The sequence below is a fragment of the Vanessa tameamea genome, chromosome 5, assembly GCF_037043105.1.
Source record: "Vanessa tameamea isolate UH-Manoa-2023 chromosome 5, ilVanTame1 primary haplotype, whole genome shotgun sequence".
NCBI lineage: Eukaryota > Metazoa > Arthropoda > Insecta > Lepidoptera > Nymphalidae > Vanessa > Vanessa tameamea.
In genome coordinates, this window is record NC_087313.1 from 9,575,358 (window position 1) to 9,594,703 (window position 19,346).

Sequence of the window (19,346 nt, forward strand, 5' to 3'; positions counted from 1 at the left end):
TACTAATTTTTACTCTCCTAAAATTATTATACTACTAATGCTTCACAATAAAAACAAATACAAAAAAAAACTTTGATCAGTATATCAGTTATAAAGAAAACCCCTAAAAACAAATTGAAAAACTGATTTCCTTTTGTGTACTGAGAGACTGATGGATTATATTCAGGAATATTTTGTTAATAGTCACTATTTAGATGGTGCAATTTGATTACTACTTTCACTATTACTATTCAAACATATTTAAAAAAACGATGTTCTCAGAATTAATTGTAATATTATGGTAATAATTCGGTAATGGCAGTATACTATGTTTTTTTATAGATATAAGTGTACTATAGCAATCATTCAAAGCTTTAAAATGATTTAAGACGATTGTTTAAAAATCTGTAGAAACTTTTATATTCAATTCAGAATAAATATAAAATTTAAATAAACAGTGTTATCTTATTTTTTTTAGTTAAAGAGTATCGTCAAATTAATTTATCGTGTAAAAATATTATGGTACAAAACAATAATAAAACTGCCAGAAGGCTGTATGGTATTTAACCATTTCTAAAAGAAAAAGAACAATTGACATTGACGATTTGACATTGACAATATGCTTATCAGTTTCATTTCTAAACAATTGGACTTTTATCATTTTTAAGTTCATTAAACAAACTCAAATAATAAGACTATTCTTTAAGAGTTTGATTACAATACTATTTTATAGAAATGTCTGTTTCTTTGCATACTGATGTAGGAGACATTAAAATTGAGCTATTCTGCGAACAATGTCCAAAGGCTTGCGAAAATTTCTTAGCACTCTGTGCTAGTGATTATTACAATGGTTGTTTGTTTCACAGAAACATTAAGGTACGTAAACAATGTCTAAACAATTAACACTAAATATTCGAAGTTTACATACTCAAATTGTGTATAATATATTTTCAGATAGACATTTCATAGTAAACATACTTTTTAGGGTTTTATAGTACAGACAGGGGATCCAACTGGAACTGGAAAAGGAGGCACGTCTATTTGGGGCAAAAAATTTGATGATGAGTTCAAAGAAGAATTAAAGGTAAAAGCAAATGCTTATCAAACTTAGAAGTCAATGTTAAAATATTGTTGTTTAATTTATATTTACATAATTTTATTTACTAATAGCACATGGTTATTTAAATTTTAATGTTGCAGCATAATGCCAGAGGTATGGTCAGCATGGCTAATAATGGTCCTAACACCAATGGTAGTCAGTTTTTCTTCACATATGGGGAACAACCACATTTGGATCTCAAATATACATTATTTGGAAGGTATGGAAAACCACTAGAATTCTATCAATAAATTATTTAAATCTACTAAGTTATGACTTGGTTTAATATTTAAAGATGTGTAGATATTAAAATTGTATTTTATTACTTTAAACTTATGTTATTGCAAGTAATATTTGATTTAAAAAATTGTCTTTACATGAAGACTTATATAAATAAGAATTAAAATAGGTGCTCCATAAATAAAGACTAGAATTTCAGCAAAAGTGCTAGCAGTAATTACCTATGGTATCAGAGATTATCTGGGGAAAAAATCAACAATCCTTCCTATCCTCCACTATTGGCACATTAATAAATAAATATTCAACCATTTGTACTTACCACCTTAAATATAACTTGTGACTGTGAACTGAATAGTTGCTATATAGTAGGTGAATAATTCTCTAAAATCAACTTGCAATCATTCATATTATTTAAAGGTTATTTTCTATTTCAGGGTCATAGACGGTTTTGAAGCTCTCGATGATTTGGAAAAAATGGTGGTCAATCCAAAAACATATCGACTCGTGACAGAGGCTAGAATAACTTCTGTAACTATACATGCCAATCCATTAGCTGGTTAATTTGAATAAAGTAATTATATACAACATTTTTGGTTTTCTTTATTATTCAGAAAATTTACATCACAGGACTGTAATTATTGCTCATGAACAATGTTTCAGAGATATTAAGCTATTTAGAGTTTATTATAAAGACAATTGGTAACAATGAATACTACATAATTAGTTAAATTTAATCTATTTATGCAACAGTATATCCATAATTTGTATGAATGTAAATTGTGCATAGTGTTTTTTAGAATCTGTGACTATAATTAATAAATAAATCTAAGAATTCAGATTATTCTAATAGTAACAATTAAAGTATATTTACAGTCTATCAAGAATTGCTTTTCTGTAAGCCTATATTTAATTACTACTCATAATTTTCTATATTAATGTTAAATTATTTAAAGTAGTAAGTACGTAATTTTAAAGAGATATAGTAAGGTATAACTATTCAACAATGTTTTTTATTAAAATACTGATTTAAGTATAACATATTATTAAAGGTGTTAAGGTATTTTAAATAAATGGAAATTTAAAATGTGATATCGATGTCTATGACAGTGCTTGTGGAAAGTCTTAAATCTCATGTTTCTAAATCATAAAAATTATCATCTAAGGAAAAATTTGGTTCATTTTCTTTTTTGATTTCTGTTTCAGGAATTTTGTCATCAAAATTATCTGTGAAGTGAGATTTAATGTGAGCGACCAAGTCTGGTTTTCTTTCAAAGGTTGCACCACATTCTATACAGGGCATATTCACAACCAAGCATTCATGAGTCTCTTCATGTTTGTTAAGTTTATCTTTTCTGTTAAATTTTTTATCACATTGACTACAACTAAATGGTTTCATACCAGAGTGTATTGAAACATGTCGGTCTAATTCTCTCTTCCGAGGGAACTTCTTAAAACAAATTTTGCATTGGAAAACCCTTGAGCCAATATGGGCTATGGAAACATGAGTCTTGTAGGCATCTAAAGATGAAAATCTCTTAGGACATTGATGGCATTTTATATTTTTAGGCTTATTTTTATTTGATATGGACATTTTTGGTTTGGTTGGTGAAGTCTGAAGTTTTCCAGAAGTGGATGGATTCTTTTGTATTTGGTTTATAAAGCTGCCTTCACCAGCAATATGGTCTGGCACTCGTGGTAAATCATAGTCATTAGGATTTATATTATTTGAATTAAGTGTGGGAGAAGTCATTAGATTACTAAAGGGATTAACATTAACAACCATATCTTGAGAGTCCTGTTCATTATCAAATTCTTTATGTTCTGGACTAACTGGCCCATGTCTTACTTCATGTTTAAGTAGCTTATCTCTTCGTCCAAATGTAAGAGGGCATTTACGACATGCATAAGGTTTCATTCCTGAATGAACTAGAACATGTCTTTGCAGATCACCTTTCGCTACAAAGCTTCGTGGGCATAAGGGACAAACATGGGGCTTATGACCTGCATGAATTCTTAAGTGTTTACTTAAATTTGTATTTCGAGAAAAACTTTTCAAACAGTACTGACATTGAAAAGGTCTTATACCAGTGTGAACAATGGAATGCTTTCTCAAATCTGATCTCCGACCGAAGCATTTATCACATTCGGGGCAGTGATATGGTTTGTCACTACCGTGCACTTGTTTTGTGTGTGCAACATATTGACTCCGTTCAGCAAATACTAGGCTGCATTCCACACATTTATATGGAAGGTTTGGATCGTGAAAACCTTGTTCATGTTCTTTACACTTTTCTTGAGAAACAAATGCTTGATCACAGTACTGACACATAAAAACATTCTTATAATACGATTCGGAAGCTGTCTCTCCATCAGGAGTATTATCCCTGTCACCTGTTTCAATTTCGGCTTGATCAACATTTTCTGATTCTTCAGATGAATCATAATCAAGGCTCGGATCCACAACCATTACAACACTGTCCTCTACAATATAATCTTCAGGCTTAGGTTTTTGGTTTTCTTGAATATTGTTGTAATTAAAATTACTCAGTTCAGATGAATTTGAGTTGTCCAACTCATTGACACGGTTTGTTATCTGTCTCAATCTAGCTTCACTTTGAATACACTGTGATCTGAATTTAGAACATTTATTTAATTTAAATAAACATTTGTAACAAATCCTGGCAGGAAGTCCGTCATTAGGTTCCATCTGAAAAAGATTTAAGAAATCAATGAAGGTATACTGCTGCAAGAACATATCACAACTAGAACTATAAGTATGAAATACAGACCTGTAGTTCGAAACATTCAGCGATTTTCGAGGTTAGGGACATATTGGCATCATCATCAGGAGCTGTCCCGAAAATTGATACTGTAAGGCCACTTTTACTTAAACACAAGCGACAAAGCGCATGAAAATTTGTGATAATGAAAGAATCATCCATTTTAAACACAATATGACATTAAATTAAAGTTTTGAAACGTCTTATTGCATTTATTGACTATATAAATAACAGTTATTCTATTGTTTACTTCCTTTAAAATATTAATTGGAACATTATGTCAGTTTTGTGACAAAATACAAAACAAAAGCCTTGGAGGCTACGGCCTTTTGTAGCGACTACGCAATCGTTCGATCCGAGTCAACTGAGCCGATGTTCGGCAGGGCTGCGCTAGAGGAACGTCCTGCTCACCCTGCCTGACTCGATATTCACTAAAGTATATTCGACTTGGATAACATTTCTCATTCTTAGCTCATTTATAAGTTTCTTAAATTTGAATTTATATCAACTTTGATCTTTAGGAATATATAAAATTTCAAATTTGAATTTATGTATTATAAAACCGCGCTACTTTCGCAGAAAAAATGATTATTTCTCTTCTACAGGACTAAATTTAGTTTACTTTTGTATTATTGGTTAAAAAAATTTAAGCAATATCTAAAATTCATAAAAGTGCACATGGATTCGTCAATGTGATTTCGATACGATTTTGTCCAATCAGAGACTATCTTGGCGTAATAACTACCATACGGTAAAGCAAGAACGCATTTCAATGTGTTGCCAGAACTAGTTCAATTGTACACAATTAATTCCCTGCTGTACGAATGAGCTGATATTTTAATAGTCAAAGTATGAATTAAAGTAACATAATTATTTTTTTAAATAAGGATAAGATAAACTCGTTGTGTTGTTTTATTTTACAAATGTTAGCAATTTATTTAAAATGGGTCCACAATAATTTTGAAATAAAATACATTTTTTTTTAAACAAAAAATTGTTATTTTTATTTGGTATTTATTAATGCATTACAATTTAGCAAATAAAATCAATGTGTCATTAAATTGTTATGGTAATGTCTCATTAATATAAATATTGATAATTTATAATATATCAAAAATATTTATAAGTTTTAATGAAGTAAAATAAGTGAAAGACTCAAAGTGAATACTCGAGAATTTAATACGTTAAGTTTTTTATACCGATCTGGAACAGGATAATGCATATTCTCAGATCAACAGGTTGCTAATAAAAACAATAAGTGATTTCATCAATCGTTATTAAACATAAATAATATGGTCAGGGTTACTATCATATAATCACACATTGTTTATATATTTTTTACATAGCAAATTAATAAATAATCAAATTAACTAAGTTACATTAATCCATTTATTTTAATTATTAGATACAATTAGTAATGAGATTTGAGTTTACACATTTCTGTGTATTTTCATCAAAGGAAAGACCGGCATCACAACTGAGAAGACGAGGACTTCCTTCTTGGCATGCAATGTACTTCTTACAGCTATTTTTGTATCTGTTAAAAAAAAAACTTAATAGTTTCTTTCTTCAAATTAACGTAAGTATTTATTATAGATGCGCATACTTTTTACACATATTCAACTTTAGTCCAGTTTTGCAGAGGCAGAGCTAAGTATATATGCTAGATTCCAATGGCAGAAGGAGTAATGATAAACCAACTATAGTTTTATATATTCCATGCGATTTGCAATTTTTTCACGAATCAGCAATGAATCTTACCACAGATTATTTTGGACATTGATAGTGATCATATAACTATCGTTTTCGTAGTATGAGTTTTATACATAATCAATTAATATTATTATCATATTGCAAATCCGTTGCATCAAATATTAAAAGTACTTAAGCCTCCTCATGAATCAATTTGTTTATTGGTGAGTATGCAATGATAATCTCTGTATCCGTTTCAAATATTGGTACGAACATATTAAAATATAGACGTGCTAAACGAGACGCAAAATATAAATCAAATGAAAAAAAAAGCAAAAATAGAAAAGAAAAATATGTGGTATAAAAAAAAGAATAAATAAATAAAGTTGTTAGTCGAGGTTTTAGTAAATGTTAAAAATAGTGTCAAATAATAGGTAGGGCATAAATATATACACAAAATATTTTTTATTATGTTTGTATCCGTACTGAGCTAAAAAAAAGAATGAACAAAAAACATAACGATAAACGAAATGATGAAAGTAAATAAATAAGTATTTTTTAATAAAATAGTAATAATAGTTTTATAATTGTGGCGCAGATAACCAAACCTAGTTGAGTAATGAGACGAGCTTAAAAGTCAGTTTATAAATATTTAATTTTAATATAAGGTATTTTAATATACGTATAATAATTCGGTAATACTATTTTATTTATAGCAAATTATTTCATATGACTAACTCGTGACAAACACTACGAAATAATATAAATATATGTTTTATATTCAACATAACGACCAAAAATACGTTTTTTTTATTAAATTGTACATTTTTGTTTCGATAATTGCAAGTGAATCAACATTAAATAATCGACAGAAACCCCTAGTATTGTAGTCTTGTCCATATTCTAAAATGAAATTTAAAACTTAGGTAGGTTACCTGTAATTGTAAATGAGATGGGAAGAATCTTCGATTGTATCCAGTGGCATCTCAGGGCATATGAAATCTTGGAATACTGCAAATGATTTTTTAATGAATCAGTAATAAAAACATTCAATATTATTTAAAATATAACGTGCAGTAATAATTGGAATACATACTAGTAGGATTGCAACCTGGTACATTTACTGGCCAATCGCAGGTGCTTCTTATCGAGTTAAAAACGAGGCCAGGCGGACAGGACATCTTAATAGCTGAACCTTCCTGGCAAATTATGAAATGTCCGCAGTCGTCTTTAGGTGCTGGGAAGAACCCATAACTACGAGGGCACTCATCGCTGTACTGTTTTTGTTCTGTAGAACTAAATATACCTATACATATATTAAATTTGATTGAATTAAGATTTCTTTATAAGCATAGTACATACGTGAGAGAGTGCAGGGGAATGCGGGCCATATCACTGCCAGATCAAAATGAAGTCCATCTGGACATGTGTTTTGGTACGCTTTATTGTTCTGTAACGAAATTATATAATATTTATTATTTTGCTTGAATATTTATGAATACTGTGGTACTTATGGCTCGTCAATATTCCTTTTTTGGAAACTATTTTTCTGTTAGAAGATTGAAGTTTATTTCTCTATACTGCATATTGATACTTATGTTAAAGTTTCATCGACACAAGCGCACTATGTTTTCCTTGTAGCTTAACTTTGAGAGTTAAAAAAATGAATTATATAAACATAATTATACCTTGCATTCAACGTACTCGTTGTCTCCATTTGAATATGAATAATATCCATTAACTGTTTTACAAGTATAATTATGTAACTGATGAACATTATAAAATTGTCTCAGTTTTCTTTGCACGTCAGGACGCTTTATTTGTTTATATACCGTCGTAGGTGAAGAGGTTGTGGTGAGAACAGCGTCAGGTCTTTGGGTAACATACTGTTCTATTGGGATTGTTGGTTTGGTTTGCTCATTTTGGTTTAGATTGTAATCAGATGCTTGATTTCTTATTAAATAACGTTTTAAATTTAGACGAAAGACGAAAGGATGTTTTACACTTGGTTTCAAGTTATTATCAGGATACGTTGGTATTGAGTCCTCGGGCAACGTTTTATTTGATACGCCAACTTTAATTTTATCAGGTTGGCTTGTAAGTGATTCTGATTGAGGAATGATTCTGAATGATTCATTTTGGGGTTGCTCATATAAAGAAGAAGCAGATAAATCAGAAGGTGGTGAATTTTTATCTGTGGTGGGATTATTTGTCGCCGATAGAGCCTCTCTTCTTTCAGTGGATTCATCAAATTTATTTAAGTGAAAGTCCATTGGAGTTGAAGTGGTAATATCGGGCAGCTCTAATATCACTGAAGAAGAACTTTTTACATAGTTTTCGGGATATACTATAGTTATGTCATATTTTTTTGTTACAATTTCTGCTTTTTTCCTTAAAGTTACGTCAACAACTTGTGGTCTTTCGGTAAATTTCAAATAACTAACAGACGAGGTTAGTTTGTTTTCTGGTACGATAGAATTTGAAACATTATTACTACTAGTTATTGTAGCATTCTCATTTGAGACGAGTCTTATTTTGTCATCAATAGCAGATCCTTGAATAGGTACTTTTGTCAACAGCAAGCCACGTTGTGGTACATTGTGTGGTGCCACTGAAAATAAATGTTAAAGAATAACACGTTAATAAATAAAAATCATTCAACGTGAAAATGAGAGGAGAATTAGTGTAATCGCTAACGACTTACCTAAAAATATAAACGGCACCAATAGCAGTAATAGCTTAGGTATTATCATTATTATAATAATACAAATATCCACTGATGAGAAACCTTTTGTACACTGATATAACAGAAAATATGTATTCATTTTATACTTAACTTCTTATCAAACTTCGAAAGACAAATGTCATTAAATGTTCTCGATGAGTCAGACTAGTAAATTAATAAATTAATATTGTTTGCGTCACGATCACGAAAGACGAAAACGAAAGGACACTTACAAAAAAAAATTGTGTTGATTTGCCAAAATGTTAAATAATGAAAACAATGTATCTACATTAAAGCTTGTTAAACTTAAGCAAACCGTATGTTTTTGAAAAAAAGAAAAATAATGAACATTACCTTAAATACAACGTAACAAAAATAAGTGGAATCCATAAAAAAAAATGTTATATCGAAATAAGCATAATTGGCTTATTAAATTATGCTAGAATAATTGTTAAATGTGTGAGATTCGCTCTGCTTTATTTTTGGCCGATAACTAGCTGACTATGGGATGTTCACACGAGGCTAGAAATTACTATGATGAATCAATGGTTTTACTATAGCTTGAAGACATACTTATCGACAATTTAATTGCCACATCGAGGCAGTTTAGTCTACTCAAATAATTATAACAAAAACTAGTTACAAAATACCGCAGACATAATTAGGTAACGAGAACCATATTAAAGTTAATTAAAATAATTATTATGGATACAAGGAATAATCTAATGAAGGCCTCCAAATGAAGTTCAGTTCGAATAACGTCTATAAAATTAGTAAAATTTCTATGAATATCTGTAGGATTTTTGTAAACTTGGAGAACAGAGCTTTTAACGGATTTCAAAAATTTCGGATTATTATTATCCTGGTGTCTTTCGGTGTGTCACCAATACGACCCAGTATCTATATAACTATCCCAACCCGACGTAGATTTTTTTAGCTATAACGAAAAAAAAAATTACAAGAAAAACTATAAGTACCTGAAAAAGATTCTTAAAGGCCAGCAACGCACCTGCAAGACTCCTGGTGTTGCAGGTGTCCATGGGCGATAGTAGTCACTTTTCACCTGGTGAGCTTTATGCCACTTGTATCATAAAAAAATATTTTGTAAATTTATAAGTTCGAAAACTTCCGCGGCTCATATTTTTCAGCTGTAGGGTCTGCATAAAATATATATGACAATATTTTTGAGCCTTTTTAACACTCGCTCACCTTTCAATTGCATCCCTTTTCTAAACCAGAATAGCTTATTGTGTTCTTCCGTACATACAAAATAACGAAAGTAGCGTTTATTAAAACTCCGGTGTATTCTCATTCTATTTTTCTATTTACATTGAGGCATACATTTTAAAACAGTTTTGAAATAGTCTGTGTCATTATTTCTGAATTTTAATTTTATCACAAAAACATGATATAAATTAGTGGCTTAAATCATTAACATTTATACAGAACATTAATTGTTTTTTAATCTGTAAAATATTCTCCTTTTATTATACAAATTCCTATAAAATATAAATATTAATATCGTAAATATTCTTTATATATGTCATTAATTTATCGTAGAGTTGACTGAAGTAAAATTACAAACTGCGAATTGCAATTAACAAATATAATTATCGCAATATATTTAAAACAATAAGTGATTATTTAATTATAAAAAAATACAACATAATCATTTGTTTAATGATATTACTAGAATTTTTATTATTCTACGCTGCTTAAACTATAAAAAAGATCGGATTTTGAATAGCTACAATTACAAAAATGTGAAATTTTTGTTTCTGTTATATTTGCAAAACCTAAAAAAAAATTAAAGGAGTTTGTTATTGTTTTTGTATTGTATTAGGTATTGTCCTTAAGTGTGAACTTAACTAAATATGTAAAATCAAATGTAGGAAACACAATATCTTTACATAGTATAAAATAAAGTCGCTTTCTCTGTCCCTATGTCCCTTTGTACGCTTAAATCTCTAAAACTACGCAACGGAATTTGAAGCGGTTTTTTTAAATAGATAGCGTGATTCGAGAGGAAGGTTTTTGTATATAATACATAGACAATATAGTTAAGTAACACTGATAATTTTAAAAGTTTCTAATGTGATGTCGTAAATTTATACATTTTTTTGCGCTTACATTGTAAACGCTGGCTGAACCCTACTAGATAGATCAAAATAATGTACTACAGAATTGTACACCTCAAAAATGTCTACATAAAAGTCAGCAATGGTATATGTCTATCTCTTAAAGATAACCCACAATAAACATTTTTTTATCGTTTAATTTTTACCATAAATATTGGCTAATTTTCGAAGCGATTTTAAGCAATATAGCATTAATCCTTGTCCAATTAGGTACCTTAAATAAATTGTGCATTCAATATAGATCAATATGGCCCTTTACAGCATATGATTTAAATGAATATTTTCGAAGAAATTACAGATTTAAAAATTACGGAACGTAGCGTTTGCGGTGGTACCGGCCGGTCGGGCAGTGTGAGCGTGCTATAGGCGCGTCGGAGGCCGCGGTTCTCCCTGTAGCACTTTGAATTTAGCAGCGATCGGACGTGGTTAATATCGGAGTTCTCTAGCGAGGGAAATAACAATCCATACTTCCATACTTACTTACTTAATATTATAAATGCGAAAGTAACTTTGTCTGTCTGTCTCGCTTTCACGCCAAAACTACTGGACCGATTTAAATGAAATTTGGTACTCAAATAGTCTAGAGCCTGACAAAGGACTCTTTAATTGGAAAAAAGTGCTGTAAAGGGTTGAAAAGGGGGATGAAAGGTTGTAAGTTGTTGAAAGTATTGTCATGGTTAGAATTTTTAGAACTAGAAGCATAAAACTTATATTTTAGGCTGTACACTTATAAAATAACATATCATGACACCCACTTGGGAGGGAATTTTGGATATTCTACCCCTAAATGGGTGAAATAGGGGTTGAACGTTCGTATGGAATTTTTTAAATTAGAAACATGAAACTTTATTTTTGGAATACTGATTAAAAATGAGTAGATACGTATTTTAGCGTTTCTAGATAATCTACCATTAAGGGGTTTAATAGGGGTAGGACATTTTTTATATAGGTTAGTCTGGAAATCCGTCATTTTTTAAGTTAGAAGCATGAAACTTTATTTATGGGCTACTGATTAAAAATGAGTAGATACGTATTTAAGCGTTTCTGGATATTTTACGCCTAAGGCCAGAAATAGGGTTAACATTCCGAATACAGGTTAGTCTGGAAATCTGTAATTTTTGAAGTTAGAAACATGAAACTTTATTTTTGTGCCACTGATTAAAAATGAATTGATTCGTATTTAAGCGTTTCTGGATATTTTACGCCTAAGGGGAGAAATAGAGTTGACATTTCGTATACAGGTTAGTCTGGAAGTCCGTCATTTTGAAGTTAGAAGCATGAAATTTTATTTTTGGGCTACCGATTAAAAATGATTTGATACGTATTTAAGCGTTTCTGGATATTTTACGCCAAAGGGGAAAAATAGAGTTTGACATTTCGTGTATAGGATAGTTTGGAAGACCGTCATTTTTCAAGTTAGAAGCATGAAACTTTATTTTTGAGCTACTGATTAAAAATAAGTAGATACGTATTTAAGCGTTTCTTGATATTTTAGGCCTAGAGGACAAAATAGGTGTTAACATTTCGTATTCAGGTTAGTCTGGAAGTCTGTCATTTTGAAGTTAGAAGGTCGAAATTTTATTTTTGTGCTACCGATTAAATATGAGTTGATTCGCATTTAAGCGTTTCTGGATATTCTACCCTAAGGGCTGAAATACACACCAATGTGGTATACTAAGAGCTATTACATTAACGTAACATTTTAAGTTAATTTGTAAATATATTCATGTTCTACGCGGGCAAAGCCGCGGGTAACAGCTAATAATATATAATTATTTATTTAAGCAACACTATCATGCATAATTTTAATTCAATTATTATCTTAACAAACATGTCAGACCACACTTCATTATAGTGCATAAGTGAGATCGAAAAAACGGACGCATTATTTATTTCCTCACTCTAATGAAGAATGTGATATACATTCTCATAATTTGATGTGACAGCAGACCGACAGACCGGAAAAGTTCAGGCGTAGGATTCGACTTTACGCGCTTTCCCAGGCGAGTGCAAGTAAACACATCCAACTTCCGGGCAGTATCAGACTCTGTGACTGGGCTGTGACTGAGAATTTTTCCATCTGCAGCCCTATATCCACTAGATCAACGAGGTCATTTATACCCAAGTTTTTAGTAGAATAATATAAAAAATAATAAGTCAGAATTGATAAATGAATGAATGTTCCTATAGACGTAATATGTGTATACGCAATAAAAAATTTTAGTTATACGAGGAGAATCAATCTATTGTTGATTTTTTGAATATATTTGGCAAGGTTTCCAAGATTTATTTCATACAAATGTCGTTTTCATGCATCAGCATCAACGTTAGTAAAACTAATATCAATTAGTTTTACTTACTTTAATTATTTTAATAACTTCTAATATAAACAAATTTTTATTATTAATATTAGTCACATTTATTTAAACTATCTTCTTATTCATTTATATCATTTTGGCAATTTTTAACCAGCTCCGAGTTCACGCATTGGTTAGTTTTTTCATCAAAGGAGAGACCTGCATCACAACTTAGGAGACGGGGGCGTCCTTCTTGGCATATAATGTACTGCTTGCAGCTGTTTTCATACCTGTTTAAAAACATTACATACGTTATATGGAATATGTTTAAAATAATCCAAAAAATATAATCTGCTTAGTACGCTTGTGAAAACGTTTAAACGAGTCTATTGTTAAATTCAAATATTTTGATGGAATTTACGACAAGTCGCTACTACACTTGAATACTGTTAAATGATTATATAAAATTAATTAGAGTTAAATTATTACAGCTAAATGATAAAAAAAATATATAATAAAGATTTTCACTACATAATTACACGTGAATTCTTTAAATAATGGATTTTTTTCGGTGACTTTAAAAAGTCCACTTGCTAGTTAAACGTAAATTAGGTAAGCGAAACTCGGTTAATGTTATCGTAATAGAACAAATACATAAGCTATAGAATGACCTTTATAATTAATTACTTACTTGTAATAGGAAACGAAATGAGATATCAGAGCATAATCATTAGATGGGCAGGTAAAATCTTGAAAAACTGACAAAATAAAAAATAAAAAAATTAAATATCAAAGAAATAATAAATATACCCAATTAATTAATATTTATAATAATTACCGTCAAGGTTGCAATCTGGTACATTTACTGGCCAATCGCAAATACTCGTTATCGGATTAAAGGCAAGACCAGACGGACATGACATTAACGTAGCTAATCCTTCTTGGCACATAATAAAATGTCCACAGTCGCCGTTAGATGTTGGGAAAATTCCATAACGATGATAGCATTGGTCAGTAGGTTGTGCTGGATCTGTAGAAATAGGTATAAATTATTTATTTCAGTCAGGTTTAAAAATAAGAAGGCTCTTGGAAGAAGTTTTACAGGGTTACAAGAGACAGCTTTGCAATCAAATCATGATCGCAAAGCTATCTCTTGATGGGAATAGATCCATTGAAAATAACCTAGAAGAAACTTCTCTATTTATATATTTTCCAAATCAAATATACGATTTTAAATTAACATGGTTATTTTTAATATTATAAGTATTTGAAATGGGATATTTACCATGTCTTGTTCACGAGACACGAGACTCGTGAATAAGACATGTTAAATATCCCATTTCAAATCATAATGTAATTAAAAAAAAAATAGTTTATAAACCTTGTTTAGATTTTTTTTATACATAAATATTTAATACATACGTATAAAGGATTGGCTGTGACATTTTACTTCAGAGGGGTACGCGCAGGGATAGGCTGGCCATTTCGCTTTTGGATTAAAATAAAGCCCGTCAGGACATAAGTTCTGGTATGCTTTATTGTTCTGTAACAAAATGTAGTATAAATTATGATATATATTAACAAATAATTTAGCTGTAACTTAAACAGATTCAAAATATAATTTTACCTCGCATTCGATATATTCGTCACATTGATTTTCAACTGAATAATATCCATTTACGTCTCTGCATGTATAATCATTTAACAGATTTACAGAATAATAATGGAGAGGTTTTTGTGAAACTGTTGGTCTCGTTGTGAAATCGATAATAGAATGCGTTATTGGTGTTATCGTTGTCGTCGTTGTAGAGGTTGTGGCGAGGTCAGTATATGAAGGCCTACTAGGAAAGCTCCAAGTAGGTATTGTATTTATTGGTTGGTTGTTTTGTGTTGTTGCTTGTGTAGGTAGCTCATTCAAATTTGGTTCGGAAGTAGACTCTTGATTTGTGACAGTTATTTCTGGACGAGAAGTATATGAAGGCAATATTATATTCGGTATTGAGATATCAGGTATAGGTTGTGGAGGAATGTATGTAACTGATACTACCGCTGGAGTTTCATTCGACACATCATCTTTGCTTTCATTAGGTAGAGTAGATGGTTCCGGAGTTTCAGTTTCCGGTTGCATATAAGTTGTAGATATGCCAACAGGTAGATTTTCATAAGATGCTGACGTTGCCGATTCCGATATTGCTGATTCATATATTACATTATTTGTATAAGACTCCATCATTTCTTGTGGGTTAAAAATGGCATACGTTGTTCTCATATATGATGAAGATGGGGGTTCGTATGATTTTTGAGTTACTGTCGTAGTTGGTATATCAGATGAAATTTCAATAGTCTGTCTAGACCAAAGTGATTTCCGAGTAGGTTGTTCTGGGGCTGGAGTAGAGTAATCGGAATAGTCATATATTGTTTGTTCCGGTTTTACGGTTTCTAGTTCTGCAGTTTTTGCTACAGTTCCGTTTATAATTTCCGATCTCTTGGGTAAAACATCAACATAACTTATAGCTGAAAAACAAATATTTTGCTTAAGAAGAACCTCTCCAGATTTTTTAGTGATTATAGGATTATCTTAGGTAAGATATTATATTAAATCGTTAATCATTAGTAATAGCTATGGATTTTTATTTAATTTTGTCAGGCCTATAAATAGTATATTTAGATAATGAATACTTACATGTAATGTATTGGCTTTGACATTGAACTTCAAAAGGGTACGCGCAGGGAAATGCGGGCCATTTCCTATTTGAATCAAAATGAAGCCCTTCAGGACATACGTGCCAGGACGCTATATTGTTCTGTAACCAAATGCCATTCAAATTATGATGAATACTGACAAAAAATTACCTGCAAAATGAACAATTCAAGATAATAAAGTCGTTTTACCTCGCATTCAACATATCCGTTACATTGATTTGCTACTGAATAATATTCATTTACATTTCTGCAAGTATAACCATGTAACTGATTTTCAGGATAAGATGATTTGACTTTGACTTTTTCATTTGACACAACATCAGCTTGAGTAGACGATTCTGATGTATCAAGTTCTGATTGCGTATACGTAGTCGATTCAGGAAGTTCAGTAGTTGCTACAGTCCATACTGATCTTGGCACTTTGCTTGTATTTAAGATATGATCGGGCTTATTCTGTGGTGTTATCACATTGAATATATTTTTATTAGGTTGAGACTTAACTATTTCCAAAGTTAATGGTTCATTTGGAACTGGACTAATAGTATAAGGCTCAATCGGTACTGTTGGTTGGGAGGTCACATACTGGGTTCTGAATGTTTTTTGGGTTCGTGTTGTAGTTGGTGTATCAGTTGAAAGACGACTAAAATAAGCAGAACTTCTTCGGTTTGACCAAAGTGGTTTTCGAGTAGGTTCTCCAATTCCTAAAAATTCAGAAGGTATCGAAGAGACACCAGATGCAGAATATTCTGAATTTATTGTTATGTCAGGATTTTCAGTTTCTGAGATCGCTGATTTTGTAACATCAACATAGCTTTTAGGTTTAATCGGAATATTTTCTCCTGTGACAACCTCTGAAAATTCACTTCCAGGTTTTAGATATTCTGAAACTATAGGCCTTATGTACTCCACTGGCATAAACCCAGGACGAACCGGTCTTCGAAAAGCTATTACGTCGGTTAAGGCACGTTGTTGATTGTATTGTGCTTCCACTGTAAATAAATGGTACATAAAGAATCATTAATTATCTTAAGTGATTTATCTCGTAAACTCGCTTAGATGTAATGTAATGGCTAAAGCACAGGCGGCAACGGCACTAACATTATTAATAGTTTTGGTGTTTTCTTTCTTATAACATATAAATCCGATTAAGAATAATTATACATTCACAATAATTATACATTAATTAATTAATTTTTATTATTATTACATTCGAAATAAACATATTTCAAAAAAATCATCGTTCTAATATGTATACAATAAACTTTTTAATTTAGAGTAAGTGTTAAGATTCTTCAAAAAAATTTATCACTTACCTAATAATAGTAATGGCACTACTAACAGCAATAACTTTTGTATAATCATTGTTGCAACAATATAGACATCCGCTTTTGAAAAAAATCTTTAGTATAATGAAATTTGATTAAAAAATATTCGTTTTATATAGCCTCTTATCAGTCAATTTTTTTTCTTTGCAGCAAATGTTCTTTAATTTAACAAATCATTAGTAAATTAATTACACAATTAAAGTACTTATGCTAAATCGATGTGGTTTAAGTCATTTTTAATTCTCATGATCATCGATTAATTTACTAAGTAGTATGGCATAATATATTTATATATTATATATAAGTGACATAACATCTTACTTCCCATTAGAGTCGCATTTAAAGGTCTAGAGGCCCTAGACCAATAGAGGCGTGGAGACCCTAATAATTATATTATGAATTAATTACAATATTTTATTTTCAATCAATAAGCTATATTTTTTTACTTCAACGGTAACTTTTAAAGCAGTGATTAGTAACGTTATTATAATTTGACTATATCTACATATATGTTAACTCGTCGGAATCTCTCATGTGGAGGCCCCAGGGCAGTTGCCCCGGTTGCCCTAAATCCGGCCCTGCTTCTCATGATTGGTGGCGCGTTGGCGATGTGTGAAATGCTCCAAATTTCTTACGGAGCATATGTCTAGGACAGTGATAACTAACTATAGTTATAAAAAAAAATCGTCATATTTAAATCTCAAAAATAAAGTAAAATAAACTGTATTATGGTTTTTTTTTAATTATGATATCTTGGACCACTGACCCGAACACTTTTATGATAAGTTCTTGCAAAAACTATAACAGAACTAAAACTATTTTAATTTTATAAATATTTTATGAAGTTTAAGTAAATTTGGTGTAAATTAGATGTAAGTTTATCAATAAATTAACGCAAACTGATGTAATTTTTTAAGTTACATCAGTTTTTTTCAAACAGGATAAATTTTATTTTTTTGTATTTTTACCAAACCAAATAGATTCTTAATTTAATAATTATTAGTGTGTCTACAAAGTGTATTTTAATTGTATTTTAATAACGATTATAAAATGATACAAAACACGTTTAATAAGGTAAAATACCAAATAAATAAAAAAACATTGTGATAAAAATGTATTAATTGAGAAGAAAATATATATTTTAACACCATCTACTTGCTGAGCGCGTAATTTACATTTTGCTTCGATTCCAATGTCTTAATTCGTAGCCGTTGATCAAGAGGGCAATAGTTGCGGATCGACCCTAAACGAACCCCTCTCCTTCGTCTATTCCTACGACAGTAAACGGATCGGAAGTGTCGTTGCTTATAAAATACAATTATTTTGAGTGTTAAACCGTCATTTTTAGTTTACTGTCAGCTTTCAACTCTTTTATTTCGGTAATCTTAAGATTGACTTAAGTAACAAATCGACACTTTGGTCGTCGATAATTCGAGCCGCTCTACGTTGGATACGGTCAAATGGAAGGAGCTGGTACTGGGGAGCACCCGCCCAGAGGTGAGAGCAGTATTCCATGTGAGGCCGAATTTGCGCCTTGTATAGTCTTAGGCGATGGGCCGACGTGAAATACTGTCTTGCCTTGCTGAGCACACCGAGCGTTTTTGATGCCAATTTGACTTTGCCTTTCAATTGACCGCGGAACTGAACGAGACTCGAAATATCGACGCCAAGTATTCCGATACTAACTGTGGCGGCTAACGGTATGTTCTTGAATCGTGGAGATACGACAAATGGTGTTTTTTTAGCAGTTAACGCGCAAACTTGTGTCTTTTTGGGGTTGAAATGGACTAAGTTTAGCCGACCCCAGTTCGAGATTTTGTTTAACGAAAACTCGATTTCAGACACAAGTTTGTTCCTGTTTTCTTCGACGTTTTCCCGAGAAATATTAGCACGGCCGGTGTATGAGGTGTCCGCGGTGCTGTCGTCCGCATAGCAGTGAATGACGCTTTTCCATATATTAAAAACTTTTTGTGATATAAAATTATCTTCATGAATGTTTCAATGTGTTTAATGACGTTATGGGTTATGTCAAATTAAAAAAAAAAATTAATTAACTTTGATTTCGTATTGTATTTATTAAATGAATGTCACTTTTGTTACAAACAAAATACAGGTTCTGGGTAATTAGTGTCAGTACTCCTGAAGGTGTAATTAGGTATAGATTAAAATAATTTTCTAACAGTTATATTTTATTATTTACTATGTTACGAATATAATAATGGAACTTGCACTAGATGACAAAGAAAATGAAGTTATGAAAATCATAAAAATGTTACTTTTCCTATGAGTAGCTTTTATCCTCAGCTTATACCACTGCAAGCTATTGCTGAACAACGGGCAAGAGTAATTATTGAAGAAGAAAACACAA

The 19,346-nt window shown here is 31.0% G+C and overlaps 2 protein-coding genes across 2 annotated transcripts; one reads left to right on the forward strand and one right to left on the reverse strand.

Annotated features, from left to right (window-relative positions):
* Positions 1 to 638: 638 nt before the first annotated feature.
* Positions 639 to 1,905, forward strand: LOC113392293 (peptidyl-prolyl cis-trans isomerase-like 3). The gene is made up of 4 exons (XM_026628645.2): positions 639 to 855; positions 965 to 1,063; positions 1,180 to 1,298; positions 1,753 to 1,905. The coding sequence occupies exons 1-4, from the start codon at positions 715 to 717 to the stop codon at positions 1,877 to 1,879; spliced, it is 486 nt and encodes a 161-aa protein (XP_026484430.2). The 5' UTR covers positions 639 to 714; the 3' UTR covers positions 1,880 to 1,905.
* On the reverse strand, positions 1,903 to 4,745 carry LOC113392271 (zinc finger protein 845-like). Its single transcript, XM_026628619.2, has 2 exons — positions 4,108 to 4,745; positions 1,903 to 4,025 (listed from the first exon to the last, which is right to left on the reverse strand). Exons 1-2 carry the CDS (start codon positions 4,258 to 4,260, stop codon positions 2,448 to 2,450), a joined length of 1,731 nt encoding a protein of 576 aa, XP_026484404.1. The 5' UTR covers positions 4,261 to 4,745; the 3' UTR covers positions 1,903 to 2,447.
* Positions 4,746 to 19,346: the final 14,601 nt, after the last annotated feature.